Genomic DNA, 25888 nt, shown 5'->3' on the forward strand with positions numbered 1-25888 from the left:
CGATTACAAACTGTGAAACGGCTCTAATATCCTCCTATCAACTCATCTGATTCGAGGACTAGCAAGAACTTTTGGATAAATTTAAATATATGTTTTGAGTCTATAACAAACGGTCTAGGACAGGGTTCCCCAAATCTTACCCTGGAGGTCGAATGCGCTGCAGAGTTTAGCTCCAACCCTGATCACACTCACCTACCTGTTATTCTCTAATGATCCTGAAGACCTTGATTAGCATGCTCAGGTGTGTTTTATTAGGGTAAGAGCTAAACTCTGCAGGAAAATGGATCTCGAGGTCCAGATTTGGTGATCCCTGGTCTAGGAGCTATACTGCCCTTCAAAGGCAAAGTGCAGTAACTACACCAACACTGAAACTGAGAAAAACGCCTTTAAAGTTTTTACACCAGCTAGTCAAACATGTTGACACTCTCGTTTCTCTGAAACGGGACAAAATTGAACCAGGAGACTTTGCCACAAGACCAAACAGTTGTCACAAAGTCCATTTTAAGCCTTTTGACCATATGTGCAGTTACTGCGCTTTGCCTTTGGAGGGCAGTATAGCCAAAAATGTCCCTTTTTTACGCTGTAGCGCCCCCTTTGGCCAATTGGGGTGAAATTTGTCAACTTCTCCTCAAAATGAGCTCTTAAGTTACCATTTGGCCAAATTTCAAGTCTCTAGGCCTTACGGTTTGGTCTGCACGATCAGTTTTAGGGCTGAATAATAATAATAATCAAAATTAAAATCTTAACAATTACAATAGGGTTAATTTAAAGCCTCAAAGCATAACTTCATAATCCTGAAGGCCTTTTGGTGAAACAAATACATCTTTTACACCACATAGATGTTTTTCTTTCCAAACTTCGTCCTGATTTTAAAAAGGAGAAGTGGGGTTTGATAAGATCAGATGTTGTTCATATGGTGTTATTTGTGTCTGAACATATTTCCACCTCGTTTAAATGGAAGGGTTTCTCCTATTTATAACGTATTGTGCGGAAAACATGCGGAAAACACGACGAATCTGGTATACAAGCGGTGTATATTTCATATTCCATCAAACAGACGTACACTGGAGTATGTCATACCGGAAGACACACTATTATTACGTGAAATACGTGATTTCCGTGATAGTAGAATGCACAAACAGAAGGCGAAAGGTCGGATGAGCCGTCAATCGAGCGCGCCAGCCAATGGGAGACCACGCTTTGACACAATCCAGCCAATCACGGCACACGTCGCGCTGCAGTGGGCGGAGACGCGGCCCAGCGCTGCTGTAACACTACCGAGCCTTTGGAATCGAGAAAACGAACAGAATCGAGGAGAAAACAGCGAATAAAGAGGAGAAAACGACCCAGAGCAGGAGGTAACGCGATATATACTTTTTATATACCCCTTTCGGATCGAGTCCGCCAACATCGGCCGAGTTTTTATTGTTATTTGCGATGTTTCAGAGCAGCTGTGTTGATATGCTTGTCAAATCAGCAGGATAAACGCTGCTAGTGAGGAATATAAGCACGCTGAAGCGTTTGTCTCTCAATACAGACGTGCATTTGACACTTAAGTCACAATATGTGAGATATATGTGTTGCTTTAATGCTTTCGCGTCTGATTTTTCATGCATTTCGCTTTGGTAGCCATGATGCATTTTGCTTTAGGCTGCACATATACACAAAGGCCATTTAAACCTTCATCTCTCATGCTGTTTGAACTTGAGCTGAGCTGAACAACAGCTATTTTGCATCGATTGGTTATTTCTTTCTTTCTTTCAGGCGTGGATGGTCTTTATGGTTAAGCATCAAGCATATTTTCAGTATTTAATAAACTACATGAATCGAAAGTTAACTGATTTTAAGCTATAAAGACGTATTTGAGATGAATTGTGCGGGCAGTTTTTGATTATTTATTCCATGCATGCGTGATATTTAAGGTAACAGAGAGATTTTAGTAATATCTAATTCAATTAAATATGAGGGATGGATTTTGCATGTGGTTATTGATTATTTTTCAAAGGCGTAGTTCACCAAATAATGAATATTAGCTGAAAATGTACTCTCCGTAAGCCATTCGAGATGATTTGTAGATGAGTTTGTTTCTAAATCAGATTTAAAAAAATGTAGCATTGTATCACTTGCTCACCAATGGAAGTGAATGGGTGCCGTCAGAATGAGAGTCCAAACAGCTGATAAAAACATCATAATAATCCACAAGAAATTCGATTGATATTATAAAGCCAAAAAACTGCGTTTATAAAAAACAAATCCATCATTAAGATGTTTTAAATTAAATCCAGAGTCCATAATTCATAATAATGCTTCCTCCAGTGAAAAACCAGACGAGAACAGTCCAAAAACAGCTCTAAACAAATATGTGGGTTGATTTTGATGTTAGAGACAACAGGGAAATTTACTTTCACTGGAGGAAGCATTATTATAAATTCTAGACTCGTATTTTAGTTAAAATGTCTTAATGATGGATTTGTTTCTTAAAAACACGCAGCTTTTGTCTTCTCAAGATGTTAGCTTATGGACTGGAGTGGTGTGGATTATTGTGATGTTTTTATCAGCTGTTTGGACTCTCATTCTGACGGCACCCATTCACTGCAAAGGATCTGTTGGCGAACAAGTTGGTTTGTGCGTGAACTAGGATGAATCACCCTCAGGCCATCCAAGATGTAGATAAGTTTGTTTCTTCATCAGATTTAGAGAAATATAGCATTAAATCACTTGTTCACCAATGGATGTGAATGGGTGCCGTCAGAATGAGAGTCCAATGGATGTATTTTCATCCAGTTATTGATTGTTTATTCCATCCATGAGTAATATTTAAGGTAACACAGATACTTTAGTAATATCTAATCAAATCAAATATGTGCGATGCATTTTGCATGTTGTTATTGATTTTTTTCCAAAGGCGTAGTTCACCCAAAAATTAATATTAGTTGAAAATGTTATCATTCTAAAGCCATCCGAGATGTAGATGAGTTTGTTTCTTCATCAGAATTAGAGAAATGTAGCGTTGAATCACTTGCTCACCAATGGAAGTGAATGGGTGCCGTCAGAATGAGAGTCCAAACAGCTGATAAAAACATCATAATAATCCACAAGAAATTCGATTAATATTGTAAAGCCAAAAACTGTATTTATAAAAAACAAATTTATCATTAAGATAAAAAGAAAAAAAAAATTCTGTCCATAATTCATAATAACGCTTCCTCCAGTGAATTATAGACTCATATATAAGTTAAAAGCATTTTAATGATAGATTTTTTTCTTGCAAACACAGCTTTTGGCTTCAAAATGTTAATTGAATTACTTGTGGATTATTGTAATGTTTTTATCAGCTGTTTGAACTCTCATTCTGACGGCACCCATTCACTGCAGAGGATCTGTTGGTGAGCAATTTGGTATGTACATGAGCTGGGAGGAATTTTAATCCAGTTATTGATTATTTATTCCATCCATGTGTAATATTTAATGTAACACAGAGACTTTAGTAGTATCTAATCAGAAAAACTATAAGCGACGCATTTTGTATGTTATTGATTTTTTTCCCCCAAAGGCTTAGTTCATCTAAAAATGAATATTAGTGGGAAATTGAATCATTCTCAAGCCATCCAAGATGTAGGTGAGTTTGTTTCTTCATCAGATTTAGAAAAATGTAGCATTGAATCACTTGCTCACCAATGGAAGTGAATGGGTGCCGTCAGAATGAGAGTCCAAACAGCTGATAAAAACATCACAGTAATCTACAAGCAATCCGATTAATCTTGTGAAGCCAAAAACTGCATTTGTAAGAAACAAACCTATCATTAAGATGTTTCAAACAAAACATTTTCATCCATAATTCATTATAGCGCTTTATGGACTTAAAAGCATCTTAATGATAGATTTGTTTCTTACAAACAAGCAGCTTTTGTCTTCTCAGGATGTTAACTGATGGATTGGAGTGGTGTGGATTATTGAGATGTTTTTTATCAGCTGTTTGGACTCTCATTCTGACGGCACCCATTCACTACAAAGGGTTTTTTGGTGAGCAAGTGACGAAATGCATGTCTGCTGGGTTTGTATGTGGACTAGGACAAATTTTCATGTGGTTCTTGATTATTTAGTTCATGCATGCATAATTATTATATTATTATTATTTATAAATATTCATTTAGTTTAGCTAGTTGTAATAATTCTGTGTTTGCGACATTTCCATGCCATTTAAATCTTAATGCCTGGAGCAACTCGCCACTAAAATCTACTTGTGCATAAGAAAATGTCATGCAAAGCATCATGGTTGCCAGACTACTATTACTACTGTGTATTTCAGATATTTTATTTTGATTTAATTGAGTTAGCTATTGCATTATTTGATCATTGACTGCAAAAATGTGTTTATATCCCTCTTTAAATTTGTAATATTCATTCAGGATAGCATCTTTGTTTCAAAATGTGCTTTGAAGAATACTTCTATTGCTAGAAAATCTGTATTATTGACGTGGACGGTCTGGTTTCTTATGCTGGATCGTGCAAAGATCCACTTATTTGATCAGTTTTTAAGGTTGTACAGTGTTTTCATCATTCTTGTGGTTGTTGGGCTCATGGTTGGTGTGTTTCTGATGAAAGCGTGTGCAACGCAACAGGTCAGATGAGGATTTCGGTGTGGTGACAGTAATAATACCTGTGGGATTTTTTGCTTTTGGCTCTTTGGTAATTGGCTTGTTTAGAACAGGTTCTTTTTCAAGGCTTTTATTTTGTAATTTGTTAAATTATTTTCCTTTATTTTTTTTTCAAATACATTTCTTTTTGCTTTTAACAGCAATTTTTCTGCTCTTTAATAGTTTGTATTCATGCAATTTTTAATTAACTTGAAAATAAAAATACATTTGTCACATTGCAGAGCCTTTCCAATGAACTATTGGAGATATAAAAACGATCAAAATTTGTGAAGTGGTCGCTATTTACAGCAACTGAAATATAAACGTTTCCATGTACGTTTATATAAATTGTAACCTAAAATATTGATGTTCAACTACTAAATTGAAGAAAGAAGTTTGTAGATTTATTTTATTGATAGATATGTTTATAGTTTTCAGCTTTTCAGTTAATTTTAGGACTCTTTATACCTGGTTTTGAATGTTATTATTTGAATATAATCATGAATTAGGGCTGTTTTTGCTATTTTTGTATAACTTTCCTATATACGTTCATAGAAATTGAAACTTAAAACACTGTTTTGACGAAATTGAAGAAAAAAAGTACATTGAATTAATTTTTTGTTTTCAACTTTTTAGTTAATCTCAGACTTATTTTTTTAGGTATCTGTACTTTTGTCTTTAAATATTTGAAATAAATACTTTTTTTTTAGACAAGCATATAAAAATAACTTGAAAAATTGTCAGACAATTAAACTTAAAAGTAAAGTTATGTGTCAACTAGCATCTATCATTTAACTAAATAAATGTTGTTTTTGTACCTTAGTTTAAAATTACTAATTAGAACAGTTTTTCTCTAAGTAGTTTTACATTTTTTAATGGTTTTATTTTAATTTGAAAAATAAGAATTGGGTTGTTTTTGTTAGCCCTTAAACAAGTTGAGTAACCTGAAATATTGATGAAAATAAAGTTTTTCATCGATTAATTACTATTAAATTGATGGAAAAGGTTACTTTAACTCTTAGATTAGTTTTATACTTAAGTCATATAAATACTACACTTGTTTTATTGTATTTTTTTGCATTTGGGAACTGAAATAAAAACAATTTTTCATATACATTAAATCGAAACCTAAAATATTGATGTTAGAAAATAAATATTTTACAGTAAAGTTATTTGTAAACTACCAATTATCATTTATGATGAGTGGATTTAACAAAATAAAGGTCAGTTTCAAGTTAATAATTAGATTTTTGAAGAGTTTTTATCTGAATGGTTTTAGTTTGAAAAATATGAATTGGGTCGTTTTTGTTAAAAAGCAGGTTTATTGATTCAGGATTAATTGAAATTTTTTTTTTTTTTGTATTTTCTGTTTTAAGGACCTAAAATTTATAAATGTTCCCATATAAATTGTAATCTGAAACATAGGTTAATCCCAATTTAATTTTTACCTTTTTTTTTTAATTAGGGGAACTGAATAAATGCACTTTTTTTATATACATTCATGGAAATTGAAACCTAAAATATTGATGATAGAAAATAAAACTGTTACTGAAAAGTTATTTGTCAACTTAAAAACTAAATTTATGATTCGCAAATTTAACAAAACAAAAAATAGTTTCATACTAGTTTATAATTAGCTTTTTCACTTTAGTTAATCTCAGACTTATTTTTAGATATTTGTATTTCTGTCTGTAAATACTTGAAATAAATACACTTTTTCATGCATTCATAAATTGAAACCTAAAATATTGATGCTAGAAAATAAAACTTTTACTGAAAAGTTATTTGTCAACTTAAAAACTGGTTAGTTTCATACTTAAGTTTTTAATTAGCTTTTTAATTTTTTAGTACATCTCAGACTTATTTTTAGATATTTGTATTTCTGTCTGTAAATACTTGAAATAAATACACTTTTTCATGCATTCATAAATTGAAACCTAAAATATTGATGTTAGAAAATAAAGCTTTTACTGAAAAGTTATTTGTCAACTTAAAAACTGGTTAGTTTCATACTTAAGTTTATAATTAGCTTTTTAATTTTTTAATTCATCTCAGACTTATTTTTAGATATTTGTATTTCTGTCTGTAAATACTTGAAATAAATACACTTTTTCATGCATTCATAAATTGAAACCTAAAATATTGATGTTAGAAAATAAATCTTTTACTGAAAAGTTATTTGTCAACTTAAAAACTGGTTAGTTTCACACTTAAGTTTTTAATTAGCTTTTTAATTTTTTAGTACATCTCAGACTTATTTTTAGATATTTGTATTTCTGCCTGTAAATACTTGAAATAAATACACTTTTTCATGCATTCATAAATTGAGACCTAAAATATTGATGTTAGAAAATAAAACTTTTACTGAAAAGTTATTTGTCAACTTAAAAACTGGTTAGTTTCACACTTAAGTTTTTAATTAGCTTTTTAATTTTTTAGTACATCTCAGACTTATTTTTAGATATTTGTATTTCTGCCTGTAAATACTTGAAATAAATACACTTTTTCATGCATTCATAAATTGAAACCTAAAATATTGATGCTAGAAAATAAAACTTTTACTGAAATGTTATTTGTCAACTTAAAAACTGGTTAGTTTCATACTTAAGTTTATAATTAGCTTTTTTCACTGTAGTTAATCTCAGACTTATTTTTAGATATTTGTATTTTTGTCTGTAAATACTTGAAATAAATACACTTTTTCATGCATTCATAAATTGAAACCTAAAATATTGATGTTAGAAAATAAAACTTTTACTGAAAAGTTATTTGTCAACTTAAAAACTGGTTAGTTTCATACTTAAGTTTATAATTAGCTTTTTTCACTGTAGTTAATCTCAGACTTATTTTTAGATATTTGTATTTCTGTCTCTAAATACTTGAAATAAATACACTTTTTCATGCATTCATAAATTGAAACCTAAAATATTGATGCTAGAAAATAAAACTTTTACTGAAAAGTTATTTGTCAACTTAAAAACTGGTTAGTTTCATACTTAAGTTTATAATTAGCTTTTTTCACTGTAGTTAATCTCAGACTTATTTTTAGATATTTGTATTTCTGTCTGTAAATACTTGAAATAAATACACTTTTTCATGCATTCATAAATTGAAACCTAAAATATTGATGCTAGAAAATAAAACTTTTACTGAAAAGTTATTTGTCAACTTAAAAACTGGTTAGTTTCATACTTAAGTTTATAATTAGCTTTTTTCACTGTAGTTAATCTCAGACTTATTTTTAGATATTTGTATTTCTGTCTGTAAATACTTGAAATAAATACACTTTTTCATCCATTCATAAATTGAAACCTACAATATTGATGCTAGAAAATAAAACTTTTACTGAAAAGTTATTTGTCAACTTAAAAACTGGTTAGTTTCATACTTAAGTTTATAATTAGCTTTTTCACTGTAGTTAATCTCAGACTTATTTTTAGATATTTGTATTTCTGTCTGTAAATACTTGAAATAAATACACTTTTTCATGCATTCATAAATTGAAACCTAAAATATTGATGCTAGAAAATTAAACTTTTACTGAAAAGTTATTTGTCAACTTAACTATAATTTATGATGAGCTAATTTAACCAAAAATGTCAGTTTTATACTAGTTTATAATTTATTTTTACTTTTTAGTTTATCTCAGACTTATTTTTACTTATTTGTGTTTATGTCTGTAAATATTTGAAATAAATACACTTTTACACATTCATGAATTGAAACCTAAAATATTGATGTTAGAAAATAAAACTTTTACTGAAAAGTTATTTGTCAACTTAAACTGGTTAGTTTCATACTTAAGTTTTTAATTAGCTTTTTAATTTTTTAGTACATCTCAGACTTATTTTTAGATATTTGTATTTCTGTCTGTAAATACTTGAAATAAATACACTTTTTCATGCATTCATAAATTGAAACCTAAAATATTGATGCTAGAAAATAAAACTTTTACTGAAAAGTTATTTGTCAACTTAAAAACTGGTTAGTTTCATACTTAAGTTTTTAATTAGCTTTTTAATTTTTTAGTACATCTCAGACTTATTTTTAGATATTTGTATTTCTGTCTGTAAATACTTGAAATAAATACACTTTTTCATGCATTCATAAATTGAAACCTAAAATATTGATGTTAGAAAATAAAGCTTTTACTGAAAAGTTATTTGTCAACTTAAAAACTGGTTAGTTTCATACTTAAGTTTATAATTAGCTTTTTAATTTTTTAATTCATCTCAGACTTATTTTTAGATATTTGTATTTCTGTCTGTAAATACTTGAAATAAATACACTTTTTCATGCATTCATAAATTGAAACCTAAAATATTGATGTTAGAAAATAAATCTTTTACTGAAAAGTTATTTGTCAACTTAAAAACTGGTTAGTTTCACACTTAAGTTTTTAATTAGCTTTTTAATTTTTTAGTACATCTCAGACTTATTTTTAGATATTTGTATTTCTGCCTGTAAATACTTGAAATAAATACACTTTTTCATGCATTCATAAATTGAGACCTAAAATATTGATGTTAGAAAATAAAACTTTTACTGAAAAGTTATTTGTCAACTTAAAAACTGGTTAGTTTCACACTTAAGTTTTTAATTAGCTTTTTAATTTTTTAGTACATCTCAGACTTATTTTTAGATATTTGTATTTCTGCCTGTAAATACTTGAAATAAATACACTTTTTCATGCATTCATAAATTGAAACCTAAAATATTGATGCTAGAAAATAAAACTTTTACTGAAAAGTTATTTGTCAACTTAAAAACTGGTTAGTTTCATACTTAAGTTTATAATTAGCTTTTTAATTTTTTAGTTAATCTCAGACTTATTTTTAGATATTTGTATTTCTGTCTGTAAATACTTGAAATAAATACACTTTTTCATGCATTCATAAATTGAAACCTAAAATATTGATGCTAGAAAATAAAACTTTTACTGAAAAGTTATTTGTCAACTTAAAAACTGGTTAGTTTCATACTTAAGTTTTTAATTAGCTTTTTAATTTTTTAGTACATCTCAGACTTATTTTTAGATATTTGTATTTCTGTCTGTAAATATTTGAAATAAATACACTTTTACACATTCATGAATTGAAACCTAAAATATTGATGTTAGAAAATAAAACTTTTACTGAAAAGTTATTTGTCCACTAAAAAAACTATAATTTATGAGTGAATATAACAAAAAAGGATAGTTTCATACTTAAGTTTGTAATTAGCTTTTTGATTTTTTTAGTTAATCTCAGACTTATTTTTAAATATTTGTTTTTCTGTCTGTAAATACTTGAAATAAATACACTTTTTCATGCATTCATAAATTGAAACCTAAAATATTGATGTTAGAAAATTAAACTTTTACTGAAAAGTTATTTGTCAACTTAAAAACTGGTTAGTTTCATACTTAAGTTTATAATTAGCTTTTTTCACTGTAGTTAATCTCAGACTTATTTTTAGATATTTGTATTTCTGTCTGTAGATATTTGAAATAAATACACTTTTTCATGCATTCATAAATTGAAACCTGAAATATTGATGCTAGAAAATAAAACTTTTACTGAAAAGTTATTTGTCAACTTAAAAACTGGTTAGTTTCATACTTAAGTTTATAATTAGCTTTTTAATTTTTTAGTACATCTCAGACTTATTTTTAGATATTTGTATTTCTGTCTGTAAATACTTGAAATAAATACACTTTTTCATGCATTCATAAATTGAAACCTAAAATATTGATGTTAGAAAATAAAACTTTTACTGAAAAGTTATTTGTCAACTTAAAAACTGGTTAGTTTCATACTTAAGTTTATAATTAGCTTTTTTCACTGTAGTTAATCTCAGACTTATTTTTAGATATTTGTATTTCTGTCTGTAAATACTTGAAATAAATACACTTTTTCATGCATTCATAAATTGAAACCTAAAATATTGATGCTAGAAAATAAAACTTTTACTGAAAAGTTATTTGTCAACTTAAAAACTGGTTAGTTTCATACTTAAGTTTTTAATTAGCTTTTTAATTTTTTAGTACATCTCAGACTTATTTTTAGATATTTGTATTTCTGTCTGTAAATATTTGAAATAAATACACTTTTACACATTCATGAATTGAAACCTAAAATATTGATGTTAGAAAATAAAACTTTTACTGAAAAGTTATTTGTCCACTAAAAAAACTATAATTTATGAGTGAATATAACAAAAAAGGATAGTTTCATACTTAAGTTTGTAATTAGCTTTTTGATTTTTTTAGTTAATCTCAGACTTATTTTTAAATATTTGTTTTTCTGTCTGTAAATACTTGAAATAAATACACTTTTTCATGCATTCATAAATTGAAACCTAAAATATTGATGTTAGAAAATTAAACTTTTACTGAAAAGTTATTTGTCAACTTAAAAACTGGTTAGTTTCATACTTAAGTTTATAATTAGCTTTTTAATTTTTTAGTACATCTCAGACTTATTTTTAGATATTTGTATTTCTGTCTCTAAATACTTGAAATAAATACACTTTTTCATGCATTCATAAATTGAAACCTAGAATATTGATGCTAGAAAATAAAACTTTTACTGAAAAGTTATTTGTCAACTTAAAAACTGGTTAGTTTCATACTTAAGTTTATAATTAGCTTTTTTCACTGTAGTTAATCTCAGACTTATTTTTAGATATTTGTATTTCTGTCTGTAAATACTTGAAATAAATACACTTTTTCATGCATTCATAAATTGAAACCTAAAATATTGATGTTAGAAAATAAAACTTTTACTGAAAAGTAATTTGTCCACTAAAAAACTATAATTTATGAGTCAATTTAACAAAAAAGGCTAGTTTTATACTTCAGTTTTTAATTAGCTTTTTTAACTTTTTAGTTAATCTAGATATTTGTATTTATGTCTTTAAATAATTGAAATAAATACACTTTTTTTTATACATTCATAAATTGAAACCTAAAATGTTGTTGTTAGAAAATACAGCTTTTACTGAAAAGTTATTTGTCCACTAAAAAAACTATAATTTGAGTGAATATAACAAAAAAGGCTAGTTTTATACTTCAGTTTTTAATTAGCTTTTTAATTTTTTAGTTAATCTCAGACTTATTTTTAGATATTTGTTTTTCTGTCTGTAAATACTTGAAATAAATACACTTTTTCATACATTCATGAATTGAAACCTAGAATATTGATGCTAGAAAATAAAACTTTTACAGAAAAGCTATTTGTCAACTTAAAAACTATAATTTATGATGAGCTAATTTAACAAAAAAAGGTTAGTTTCATACTTAAGTTTGTAATTTGCTTTTTCACTTTTTAGTTAATCTCAGACTTATTTTTAGATATTTGTATTTGTCTTTAAATAATTGAAATAAATACACTTTTTCATGAATTGAAACCTGAAATATTGATGTTAGAAAATAAAACTTTTACAGAGAAGTTATTTGTCAACTTAAAAACTATAATTAATGAGCGAATTTAACAAAAATGGTTTGTTTCATACTTAAGTTTCTAATTAAGTTTCTAATTTGCTTTTTCACGTTTTAGTTCATCTTAAACTTATTTTTAGATATTTGTATTTCTGTCTGTAAATACTTGAAATAAATACACTTTTTTCCTACATTCATGAATTGAAACCTAGAATATTGATGCTAGAAAATAAAACTTTTACAGAAAAGCTATTTGTCAACTTAAAAACTATAATTTATGATGAGCTAATTTAACAAAAAAAGGTTAGTTTCATACTTAAGTTTGTAATTTGCTCTTTCACTTTTTAGTTAATCTCAGACTTATTTTTAGATATTTTTATTTATGACTTTAAACACCCAAAATAAATGCACTTTCTTTTATACATTCATAAATTAAAACCTAAAATATTGATGTTAGAACATAAAACTTTTACAGAAAAGTTATTTGTCAACTTAAAAAACGATTTATGTTGAGCGAATTTAAAACAAAAAAAGGTTAGTTTCATACCTAAGTTTATAATTAGCTTTTAAATTTTTAGCTAATCTTAGACTTATTTTTACATATTTTTATTTATGACTTTAAACACCTACAATAAATACACTTTTTTTTATAGATTCCTAAATTAAAGCTTAAAATATTGATGTTAGAAAATAAAACTTTTACAAAAAAGTTATTTGTCAACTTAAAAACTATATTTATGATGAGCGAATTTAACAAAAAAAGGTTAGTTTCATACTAGTTTATAATTGGCTTTTAAACTTTTTAGTTAATCTCAGACTTATTTTTAGATATTTGTATTTATGTCTTTAAATAATTGAAATAAATACACTTTTTCATGAATTGAAACCTGAAATATTGATGTTAGAAAATAAAACTTTTACAGAGAAGTTATTTGTCAACTTAAAAACTATAATTAATGAGCGAATTTAACAAAAATGGTTTGTTTCATACTTAAGTTTCTAATTTGCCTTTTCACGTTTTAGTTCATCTTAAACTTATTTTTAGATATTTGTATTTCTGTCTGTAAATACTTGAAATAAATACACTTTTTTCCTACATTCATGAATTGAAACCAAAAATATTGATGTTAGAAAATAAAACTTTTACAGAAAAGCTATTTGTCAACTAAAAAATCTATAATTTATAGTGAGCGAATTTAACAAAAATCAAATGGAATTTTGATTTAAGTTAGATTTAAAATAAAATTCTAAACTAAATAGAAGTTTAATTTAAGTTAGATTTAAATTAAGTTAATAAGAAGTTTGCTTTAAATTGAAATTCTCAACTAAATAGAAGTTTGATTTAAGTTAAATTTAAATTCTTATATATATATATAAAATTTAAATTTCTGCCTGTAAATACTTGAAAGAAATACACTTTTTCATACATTCAAAAATTGAAACCTAAAATATGGATGTTAGAAAATAAAACTTTTACAGAAAAGCTATATGTCAACTAAAAAAAACTATAATTTATGATGAGCAAATTTAACAAAAAATGTCAGTTTTATAACATAAAAATTTTTAGTATTAAACCTAAGTTTATAATTAGCTTCTTTACCTTTTAGTTAAACACAGGCTTATTTATAAGTTTTTGTATTTCTGTTGACGACATTATTTTTTCATATGCATTCAAATAAATTAAAACCTAAATGATTTGGGTTTTACAGAAAAATATTTCCTCAACTACCAACTTTAATTTATGGGGGACGATAACAAAAAAAAAGTTATTTTTATACTTTATAGCAAATTTATGATCAGCATTTTTAGTTCATCTCAGCAGTTTTTCTCTGATGTTTTTTTATAATAGTGGTGTGGTTATTGATTGGTAATATTTTGTATTTGCATCCGCAGCATCCTGCAGTCATGGACCCGTCTTTACCTCCAGACCCGAACCCTGAGCCTGAACCGGCTCCAGACGTCGCTCCACAACCAGATGCCACTCAAGATTCACCTGTCCAACCCACCCTGGATTCGGAGCCGCAGCCATGCCAAGAACAGGTTTCAGGTCCAGTCCTGGAACCGTCTGCAGAACCAACTCTGAACTCAGAAATAAAGCAAGAACCATCGGCACCAGAACTCACACCAGAACCACCGTTTCCAGAACCACCGTTTCCAGAACCAGCTGTGGCTCCGGCCCTGGCCCCGGGACCTCCTCCAGCGGCCAACTCCTCCTACAAGATCATGACCTTCAGACCCACAATGGAGGAATTCAAGGACTTCGGGAAGTACGTGGCCTACATTGAGACCCAAGGAGCTCATCGTGCCGGTTTGGCAAAGGTATCGAATGGAAGTTCAATTTTAATTTTAATTTAAAAGCAAGTTTGATGATCAACTAAATAGAAGTTTGATTTGTTTAATTAAAATTTTAATTAAATGGAAGTTTGATTTAAATTAGATTTAAATTTCAAATTAAATGGAAGTTTGATTTAAGTTAGATTTCAATGTACATTTAAAAACTAAATAGAAGTTTGATTTAAGTTGAGTTTAAATTTCAAATTTCAAGTAAGTTAGATTTAAAAGTACATTTTAAACTAAAAAGAAGTTTGTTTTAAGTCAGATTTTTTTTAATTAAATGGAAGTTTGATTTAAGTTAGATTTTAAATTTTTTGTATTAATTAAATGGAAGTTTGAGTTAAGTTAGATTTAAATTAAAATTCTAAACTAAATAGAAGTTTGTTTTAAGTCAGATTTTAATTTTTTTTTAATTAAATGGAAGTTTGAGTTAAGTTAGATTTTTAATTTTTTTTATTAATTAAATGGAAGTTTGAGTTAAGTTAGATTTAAATTAAAATTCTAAACTAAATAGAAGTTTGATTTAAGTTAGATTTAAATGTACATTTTAAACTAAAAAGAAGTTTAAGTCAGATTTTTTTAATTAAATGGAAGTTTGATTTAAGTTAGATTTTAAATTATTTTTTTAATTAAATGGAAGTTTGAGTTAAGTTAGATTTAAATTAAAATTCTAAACTAAATAGAAGTTTGTTTTAAGTCAGATTTTAATTTTTTTTAATTAAATGGAAGTTTGATTTAAGTTAGATTTTAAATATTTTTTTTTATTAATTAAATGGAAGTTTGAGTTAAGTTAGATTTAAATTAAAATTCTAAACTAAATAGAAGTTTGATTTAAGTTAGATTTCAATGTACGTTTAAAAACTAAATAGAAGTTTGATTTAAGTTGGATTAAAATTAAGTGAAATGGAAGTTTGATTAAAGTTGGATTTTAAAATTAAATTTTTAAATGAAATGGAAGTTTGATTTAAGTAAGATTTAAATAGAAATTCTCAACTAAATAGAAGTTTGATTTAAGTTTAATTAAACATTTTAATTAAATGGAAGTTTGATTTAAGTTAGATTTAAATGTACATTTTAAACAAAATAGACGTTTGATTTAAGTTAGATTTAAATTAAAATTCTAAACTAAGTAGAAGTTTGATTTAAGTTAGATTTAAATTTTAAAATAAATGGAAGTTTCATTTAAATTAGATTTAAATTTAAATTTCACATTAAATGGGAGGTTGATTTAAGTTAGATTTAAATTAAAATAATCAACTAAATAGAAGTTTGATGTAAGTTAGAATTAAATTTTAAAATTAATGGAAGTTTGATTTAAGTTAGACTTAAATTTAAATTCTAAATAGAAGTTTGATTAAAATTAAGTGAAATGGAAGTTTGATTAAAGTTGGATTTTAAATTTAATTTTTAAATGAAATGGAAGTTTGATTTAAGTTAGATTTAAATAGAAATTCTCAACTAAATAGAAGTTTGATTTAAGTTAGATTTAAATAGAAATTCTCAACTAAATAGAAGTTTGATTTAAGTTAGATTTAAATGTACATTTGAACTAATTAGAAGTTTGATTTAAGTTGAGTTTAAATTTAAAAGATTTGCTTTTAAAAGTAAAGTTAAATTCTTTCGTTTATCATCACGAATAACAGTAAACAACACTTTTTGAAAGTATTTGTTAATCTAGGTTAATGTTAAAATATAAATGCGCCATTGTTAATTCATGGTCATTCATATTGAACTAAAATTAATTTTACAATTTGAAATGTTAAACTAGTATATGTAAGCAATTAGCATGAACCTAGATTAGTAAATGCAGTAAAAATATTATTTGTTGTACTTTCAAGTATATTTCTGTGCATTAACTGATGTTAAAGTATATAATTGAGTGAAAAGTTTTGCCCACATGACCCTATATGATAAAGGAAAATGTTTTGTTTTTAATCTTAATAATAAAAATTATTGTAATATACAATTACATTTAATTCAGTACTCAATTTAATGAAATATTAATGCAATATAATCAAAACAAAATAAATCTTATTTGTTTATATTATATTGTTTGTACATATATCTTTTTATCTAAATGTAATCCCAATAATCACACAATTGATCAATTTTCTTATTTGTTTTCATTGTGTGTACAGTTCTGTATGATTTTTTTTATATCAGTAAATAACAATATTTGCTTTTTTAATGTTAAATAAACTTTATCAAAACTAACCTCTCCAAACTTTGCTCATCATTAATACTAAAGAATGCACATAAAATTACAATACATAATACTTTAATGCCATTTAATAATCTTAGTTAATGCAAATTTCTACACATCCTAATTTACCTGTCCAAGTTGTATAAATTAACATAAATGTATCATGAATGAACATGAATTAACAATAAATTTATAAATTAACCTTGAATAAAAAGGTCTGCCTTTATTCAGATATTCTTAATACCAAGACTTACGTGTTTGTTTTCTATGGATTTACACATATATTAAAGTTCATGCGTTGTTTTTTAGGTTATTCCGCCAAAGGAGTGGAAGCCGCGGCGTTCCTACGAAACCATTGAAGAGATGGTCATTCCCGCTCCCATCATGCAAGTGGTGACCGGCCAATCGGGACTCTTCACACAATACAACATCCAGAAGAAGTCCATGACGGTCGGAGAATATCGCAAACTGGCTAATAGTAAAAAGTATGTTTTGTTTGATTTAAACGTATACAATGGGGTTTATAAAGTTCTCTCTTTATCTGGACCTTTGTGTCAATAACATGTCATCCAAGATGTTCATGTCTTTCTTTCTTCAGGCTTAAAGTAATTGTGTTTTTGGACTAAAACATTTCAGGATTTCTCTCCATATAGTGGACTTCTATGGTGCCCCAGAGTTTGAACTTCCAAAATGCAGTTTAAATGCAGCTTCAAAGGGCTCTAAACAATCCAAGCTAAGGAAAAAGGGTCTTATCGAGCGAAACAATTGGTTATTTCCCAAACAAAATTACTATTTATATACTTTTTAACCTCAAATTTTTGACCTACCCGAACTGTCTTGAACAGGAATACATAGAGTCCAGGCAGAGCTAGACAAGACCAGCATTTGAGGTTAAAAAGAATCAAAATATGTTTTTTTTTTTTTTTTTTAAATAACTGATTTTTTCGCTAGGTAAGACCATTCTTCCTCGGCTGGGATTGTTTAGAGCCCTTTGAAGCTGCATTTAAACTGCATTTTGGACGTTCAAACTCAGGGGCACCATAGAAGTCCACTATATGGAGAGAAATCCTGAAATGTTTTCCTCCAAAAACACAATTTCTTTAAAACTGAAGAAAGAAAGACATGAACATCTTGGATGACAAGTGGCTGAGTAAATGATCTGTTTCAGAGTTTCTCTCCATATAATGGACTTCTATGGTGCCCCAGAGTTTGAACTTCCAAAATGCAGTTTAAATGCAGCTTCAAAGGGCTCTAAATGATCCCAGCTAAGGAAAAAGGGTCTTATCGAGCGAAACAATTAGTTATTTTCCAAACAAAATTACTATTTATATACTTTTTAACCTCAAATTTTTGACCTACCCGAACTGTCTTGAACAGGAATACATAGAGTCCAGGCAGAGCTAGACAAGACCAGCATTTGAGGTTAAAAAGAATCTAAATATCTTTTTTTTTTTTTTTAAATAACTGATTTTTTCGCTAGATAAGACCATTCTTCCTCGGCTGGGATTGTTTAGAGCCCTTTGAAGCTGCATTTAAACTGCATTTTGGACGTTCAAACTCTGGGGCACCATAGAAGTCCACTATATCCTGAGAGAAATCCTGAAATGTTTTCCTCCAAAAACACAATTGCTTTAAGCCTGAAGAAAGAAACACATGAACATCTTGGATGACAAGGGCCTGAGTAAATGATCTGTTTCAGAGTTTCTGTCTATGTAGTGGACTTCTATGGTGCCCCAGAGTTTGAACTTCCAAAATGCAGTTTAAATGCAGCTTCAAAGGGCTCTAAATGATCCAAGCCGAGGAAGAAGGGTCTTATCTAGCAAAACTATTGGTTATTTTCCCCAAAAAAATTACAATTTATATACTTTTAGCCTCGAAGGCTCATCTTGTGTAGCTCTGTGTGAACTCTGTGTATTCCTGTTCAAGACAGTTAACGGGGTCGAAAAACTACCATCTCATCCGCCACCTTCAAAATCGTCCTACAAGGACGTTTGATCTTCTTTGCAGGCTTGTGCGCAATTCAGAATTGAATTGAGAATGACTCCTAAATTCCAATTCAATTCTTGAATTTGAATTGAATTTTTGCTAGATTAAGACCCTTCTTCCTCGGCTAGAATTGTTTAGAGCCCTTTGAAACGGCATTTTGGACGTTCAAACCCAGGGGCACCATAGAAGTCCACTATATGGAGAGAAGACTGAAGAAAGAAAGACATGAATATCTTGGATGACAAGGGGCTGAGTAAATTATCTATTTCTCTCCATATAGTGGACTTCTATGGTGCCCCCGAGTTTGAACTTCCAAAATGCAGTTTAAATGCAGCTTCAAAGGGCTCTAAACAATCCCAGCTAAGGAAAAAGGGTCTTATCGAGCGAAACAATTGGTTATTTCCCAAACAAAATTACTATTTATATACTTTTTAACCTCAAATTTTTGACCTACCCGAACTGTCTTGAACAGGAATACACAGAGTTCAGGCAGAGCTAGACAAGACCAGCATTTGAGGTTGAAAAGTATATATATATATATTTTTTTAAATAACTGATCATTTTGCTAGATTAAGACCCTTCTTCCTCGGGCTAGAATTGTTTAGAGCCCTTTGAAGCTGCATTTAAACTGCATTTTGGACGTTCAAACCCAGGGGCACCATAGAAGTCCACTATATCCTGAGAGAAATCCTGAAATGTTTTCCTCCAAAAACACAATTTCTTTAAAACTGAAGAAAGAAAGACATGAACATCTTGGATGACAAGGGGCTGAGTGAATGATCTGTTTCAGAGTTTCTCTCTATGTAGTGGACTTCTATGGTGCCCCAGAGTTTGAACTTCCAAAATGCAGTTTAAATGCAGCTTCAAAGGGCTCTAAATGATCCCAGCCGAGGAAGAAGGGTCTTATCTAGCAAAACTATTAGTTATTTTGCAAACAAAATTACTATTTATATACTTTTTAACCTCAAATTTTTGACCTACCCGAACTGTCTTGAACAGGAATACACAGAGTTCAGGCAGAGCTAGACAAGACCAGCATTTGAGGTTAAAAAGTATCTAATTTTTTTTTTTTTTTTTTTTTTTAAATAACTGATTGTTTCGCTAGATAAGACCCTTCTTCCTCGGCTGGGATTATTTAGAGCCCTTTGAAGCTGCATTTAAACTGCATTTTGGAAGTTCAAACTCAGGGGCACCATAGAAGTCCACTATATGGAGAGAAATCCTGAAATGTTTTCCTCCAAAAACACAATTTCTTTAAAACTGAAGAAAGAAAGACATGAACAGCTTGGATGACAAGGGGCTGAGTAAATGATCTGTTTCAGGATTTCTCTCCATATAGTGGACTTCTATGGTGCTCAAGAGTTTGAACTTCCACAATGCAGTTTAAATGCAGCTTCAAAGGGCTCTAAATGATCCCAGCCGAGGTAGAAGGGTCTTATCTAGCGAAACTATTGGTTATTTTCTAAAGTTCTGGATTTTGAAGGACAATTTTGAAGTTGGAGAAGAAGATAAGAACACTCCAAACTGTCTTGAACAGGAATACACAGTTCAGGCAGAGCTGGACAAGACCAGCATTAGAGGTTAAAAAGTATACAAATTGCTATTTTTTTTTTTTTTTTTTTTTTTTTAGAAAATAACTCGGCTGGGATCATTTAGAGCCCTTTGAAACTGCATTTAAACTGCATTTTGGACGTTCAAACTCAGGGGCACCATAGAAGTCCATTATATCCTGAGAGAAATCCTGAAATGTTTTCCTCCAAAAACACAATTTCTTTAAAACTGAAGAAAGAAAGACATGAACATCTTGGATGACAAGGGGCTGAGTAAATGATCTGTTTCAGAGTTTCTCTCTATGTAGTGGACTTCTATGGTGCCCCAGAGTTTGAACTTCCAAAATGCAGTTTAAATGCAGCTTCAAAGGGCTCTAAATGATCCCAGCCGAGGAAGAATGGTCTTATCTAGCAAAACTATTGGTTATTTTCCAAAAAAAAATTACCATTTTATATACTTTTAACCTCAAAGGCTCATCTTGTGTAGCTCTGCGTGAACTCTGTGTATTCCTGTTCAAGACAGTTAACGGGGTCGAAAAACTACCATCTCATCCGCCACCTTCAAAATCGTCCTACAAGGACGTTTGATCTTCTTTGCAGGCTTGTGCACAATTCAGAATTGAATTGAGAATGACTCCTAAATTCCAATTCAATTCTTGAATTTGAATTGAATTTTTGCTAGATTAAGACCCTTCTTCCTCGGCTAGAATTGTTTAGAGCCCTTTGAAACGGCATTTTGGACGTTCAAACCCAGGGGCACCATAGAAGTCCACTATATGGAGAGAAGACTGAAGAAAGAAAGACATGAATATCTTGGATGACAAGGGGCTGAGTAAATTATCTATTTCTCTCCATATAGTGGACTTCTATGGTGCCCCCAAATTTGAACTTCCAAAATGCAGTTTAAATGCAGCTTCAAAGGGCTCTAAACAATCCCAGCTAAGGAAAAAGTCTTATCGAATGAAACAATTGGTTATTTTCCAAACAAAATTACTTTTTAACCTCAAATTTTTGACCTACCCAAACTGTCTTGAACAGGAATACACAGAGTTCAGGCAGAGCTAGACAAGACCAGCATTTGAGGTTAAAAAGTATCTAAATTGTCTTTTTTTGGGGGAAATAACCAATTGTTTCGCTAGATAAGACCCCTCTTCCTCAGCTGAGATTGTTTATAGCCCTTTGAAGCTGCATTTAAACTGCATTTTGGAAGTTCAAACTCTTGAGCACCATAGAAGTCCATTATATGGAGAGAAATCCCAAAATGTTTGCCTCAAAAAACACAATTTTTTTACGACTGAAGAAAGAAAGACATGAACGTCTTGGATGACAAGGGGGTACCTGTAAATTTTTGTTCTGGAAGTAAACTCGTTTAACATTAAAATTGTTGTTCTTTGGGGGTTTGAATGTAAATTTGAGACCAAGTTTGGGAAGTTTTGCATTTTTGTACAGTCAGTTATTCTTCATTCCTTAAAGTTCTCCTTTATCTGGACCTTTGTGTCAATAATATGACTTAAATTTAAGGGAGAAGTTCACTTCCAGAACTAAAGTTTACAGATAATGTAGTCACCCCCTTGTCATCCAAGATGTTCATGTCTTTCTTTCTTCAGTCGTAAAGAAATAGTTTTTTTTTTGAGGAAAACATTTCAGGATTTCTCTAAATAAAGTGGACTTCTATGGTGCTCAAGAGTTTGAACTTACAAAATGCAGTTTAAACGCAGCTTCAAAGGGCTCTAAACGATCCCAGCCGAGGAAGCAGGGTCTTATTTAATGAAATGATCGGTTATTTTCCAAAAAAAATTACAATTTATATACTTTTTAACCTCAAATGCTGGGAGTTTTCTGACATACCCAAACTGTCTTGAACAGGAATACGCAGAGTTCAGGCAGAGCTGGACAAGACGAGCATTTGAGGTTGAAAAGTATAAAAATTGTCTATTTTGTTTTTGGAAAATAAGCAATTGTTTCGCTAGATAAGACCCTTCTTCCTCACCTGAGATTGTTTAGAGACCTTTGAAGCTGCATTTAAACTGCATTTTGGAAGTTCAAACTCTGGGGCACCATAGAAGTCCACTTTATTTAGAGAAATCCTGAAATGTTTGCCTCAAAAAACACAATTTCTTTACGACTGAAGAAGGAAAGACATGAACATCTTGGATGACAAGGGGGTACCTGTAAATTTTTGTTCTGGAAGTAAACTCCTTTAACATTAAAATCGTTGTTCTTTGGGGGTTTGAATGTAAATTTGAGACCAAGTTTGGGAAGTTTTGCATTTTTGTACAGTCAGTTATTCTTCATTCCTTAAAGTTCTCTCTCATCTGGACCTTTGTGTCAATAATATGACTTAAATTTAAGGGAGAAGTTCACTTCCAGAACTAAAGTTTACAGATATTGTGCTCACCCCTTGTCATCCAAGATGTTCATGTCTTTCTTTCTTCAGTCGTAAAGAAATAGTTTTTTTTTTTTGAGGAAAACATTTCAGGATTTCTCTAAATAAAGTGGACTTCAATGGTGCTCAAGAGTTTGAACTTCCAAAATGCAGTTTAAACGCAGCTTCAAAGGGCTCTAAACGATCCCAGCCGAGGAAGCAGGGTCTTATTTAATGAAATGATCGGTTGTTTTCCAAAAAAAATTACAGTTTATATACTTTTTAACCTCAAATACTGGGAGTTTTCTGACATACCCTAACTCTCTTGAACAGGAATACACAGAGTTCAGGCAGAGCTAGACAAGACCAGCATTTGAGGTTGAAAAGTATAAAAATTGTCTATTTTGTTTTTGGAAAATAAGCAATTGTTTCGCTAGATAAGACCCCTCTTCCTCACCTGTGATTGTTTATAGCCCTTTGAAGCTGCATTTAAACTGCATTTTGGAAGTTCAAACTCTTGAGCACCATAGAAGTCCATTATATGGAGAGAAATCCCGAAATGTTTTCCTCAAAAAACACAATTTCTTTACGACTGAAGAAGGAAAGACATGAACATCTTGGATAACAAGGGGCTACCTGTAAATTTTTGTTCTGGAAGTAAACTCGTTTAACATTAAAACTGTTGTTCTTTGGGGGTTTGAATGTAAATTTGAGACCAAGTTTGGGAAGTTTTGCGTTTTTGCTGCACCCAGTTATTCTTCATTCCTTCAAGCTTAATTTATACTTTAACTATATATTTTCTTGACCAATCGTAGGTACTGCACACCTCAACACAAAGACTTTGACGACCTGGAAAGAAAGTACTGGAAAAACTTGACGTTTGTGTCGCCAATTTACGGCGCCGACATCAGCGGGTCCCTCTACGACCCGGTTAGTCACCCTTAATGTGATTAGTGTTTGAAACAAAATTTGGTCTTTTTTTAATATTTTACTTCAGTTTAAGCAACAAAAATGTTTGTTTATGGTTTTAGTTGCTGTAACAACTAATGTTTAGTCATATGCATGTGTTTATGATGTTTGTTCTTTATAAGGACATTACGGAGTGGAACATCGGCCATCTGAACACACTTCTGGACATGGTGGAGCAGGAGTGTGGGATTGTCATCGAGGGCGTCAACACACCCTACCTGTACTTTGGCATGTGGAAAACCACCTTCGCTTGGCACACAGAGGACATGGATCTCTACAGCATCAACTACCTGCATTTCGGCCAACCAAAGTCCTGGTGAGCATCCTATAGTTTACTCTATATGTGTGTTTAGTTGAGTTCAAAAGATTCAGAGGAGTTTCTTGGCCGTTTTTAACACTTGAAGTAGATAAAGTGATGGAATGTGATCAGATTTTGTCCTTTCGGCAGTGTTTTACCAAATATTGACTTGCCATGTATGGGTCCTGTTAAGATAAAATGGTGCTCCATTTAGGTGTTTTATAATTTTTAATATTTTATACTTTTGAATTACTTACAGTAAAGAAAAACAGCAACTCATGACAGTTCAAATGTTTTTTTTTTGTGCATTTAATTAATTTGTGCATAGTTTTATTAATATATATTTTAGAAATAAAAATTTTATATGGTAAAAAAATATGCTGTCGAAACCATTAATATTTTCAAATATTTCCATATCTGAATGGTTTATGCAGCATTTTGCTTTACTTACTGTTAAAACAAGTAATCTCCGTTAAAATTATATTATATTTTTTTACGTTTCATGTGCGTTCAATAAATTTGTGTAATTATATTTAAAAAAATATATTAGTAGATATTTTCTGCCACCAATGCTGTGGAAAGCAATAATATTTAGTTAAAATATTTCCATATCTGGACGGTCTATAAATAATTTTGCATTACCTACAGTTAAAACAAATCATTGCAGTTAAAATTATGTATTTTTCTTTTCTTGTGCATTCAATAAATCTGTGCATAATTGTATAAAAAAAATAGTATGTATATATGTGACCCTGGAGCACAAAACCAGTCTTAAGTCGCTGGGGTATATTTGTAGCAATAGCCAAAAATACATTGTATGGGTCAAAATTATTGATTTTTCTTTTATGCCAAAAATCATTAGGAAATTGAGTAAAGTTCATGTTCCATGAAGATTTTTTGCAAAATTCCTACTATAAATATATCAAAATGTAATTTTTGATTAGTAAAATGCATTGTTAAGAACTTAATTTGGACAACTTTAAAGGTGATTTTCTCAGTATTTTGATTTTTTTGCACCCTTAGATTCCAGATTTTCAAATAGATGTATCTCGGCCAAATATTGTCCCATCCAAACAGACTATACATCAATAGAAAGCTTATTTATTGAACTTTCATATGATGCATACATCTCAGTTTTGTAAAATTTAACCTTATGACTGGTTTTGTGGTCCAGGGTCACATATAAGCGTGTTTAGTTGAGTTTAGACGATTCAGAGGAGTTTGTTGGCCATTTTTAACACTTGAATTAGAAAAACTGATCAAGTTTGAACAGATTTCGGCGGTGTTTTAGCAAAAAGTAACTTTTCTATGTATGGGTCTTGTAAAAATATGATGGTGCTCCATTTGGATGTTTTATCATTTTTAACATTTTATACATTTGAATTACTTACAGTAAAAATAATAATTAATAATATAATTTTATTCATATATTTTAGGAATAAAATGTGTCTTTGGTGTAAAATATTCTGTTGACATAATACAATATAACATTACAAACATTAATATTTTGTTCAAATATTTCCATATCCGAATGGTTCATGAAGCATTTTGCATTACTTATAGTCATCATAGTTCACATTATATCTTTGTTTTCTCTTCTTGTGCATTCAATGTATTTGTGTATAATAAGAATTTTATTAATATATTTTAGGAATACATTTTTTATATGGTAAACAACTTTATGCCGCAAATGCAGTGGAAAACATTAATATCTATTTAAAATATTTCCGTTTAATATTTATTCAAATATTAATATTTATTTAAATATATTATTCAATTATTTCCATTAATATTTAGTAAAAATATTTATTTATTTATTTTTGCTTGCGCATTCAATAAATTTGTTTACAATTGTAAATTTGTTAATATATTTTAGGAATACATTTTTTATATGGTAAACATTTTATGCCACAAATGCAGTGGAAAACAATATCTATTTAAAATATTTCCATTAATATTTATTCAAATATTAATATTTATTTAAATACATTATTCAATTATTTCCATTAATATTTAGTAAAAATATTTATTTATTTATTTTTGCTTGCGCATTCAATAAATTTGTTTACAATTGTAAATTTGTTAATATATTTTAGGAATACATTTTTTATATGGTAAACAACTTT

At 29.4% G+C, this 25888-nt stretch overlaps 1 protein-coding gene across 1 annotated transcript; it reads left to right on the forward strand.

The window, feature by feature from the left end:
- Positions 1–1244: 1244 nt before the first annotated feature.
- Positions 1245–23784, forward strand: LOC141338459 (lysine-specific demethylase 4B-like). Its single transcript, XM_073844008.1, has 5 exons — positions 1245–1358; positions 13951–14376; positions 16904–17079; positions 23311–23425; positions 23587–23784. The coding sequence occupies exons 2-5, from the start codon at positions 13963–13965 to the stop codon at positions 23782–23784; spliced, it is 903 nt and encodes a 300-aa protein (XP_073700109.1). The 5' UTR covers positions 1245–1358; positions 13951–13962.
- The last annotated feature ends 2104 nt before the right edge of the window (positions 23785–25888 follow it).

Source organism: Garra rufa, chromosome 7 (genome assembly GCF_049309525.1).
Source record: "Garra rufa chromosome 7, GarRuf1.0, whole genome shotgun sequence".
Lineage (NCBI taxonomy): Eukaryota > Metazoa > Chordata > Actinopteri > Cypriniformes > Cyprinidae > Garra > Garra rufa.

Coding starts and splice junctions, on each gene's coding strand:
- LOC141338459 (XM_073844008.1), top strand. CDS start 13,963: ATGGACCCGTCTTTACCTCCAGACCCGAACCCTGAGCCTGAACCGGCT. Junction 14,377..16,903: donor ATCGTGCCGGTTTGGCAAAG/GTATCGAATGGA, acceptor GTTGTTTTTTAG/GTTATTCCGCCAAAGGAGTG. Junction 17,080..23,310: donor AAACTGGCTAATAGTAAAAA/GTATGTTTTGTT, acceptor GACCAATCGTAG/GTACTGCACACCTCAACACA.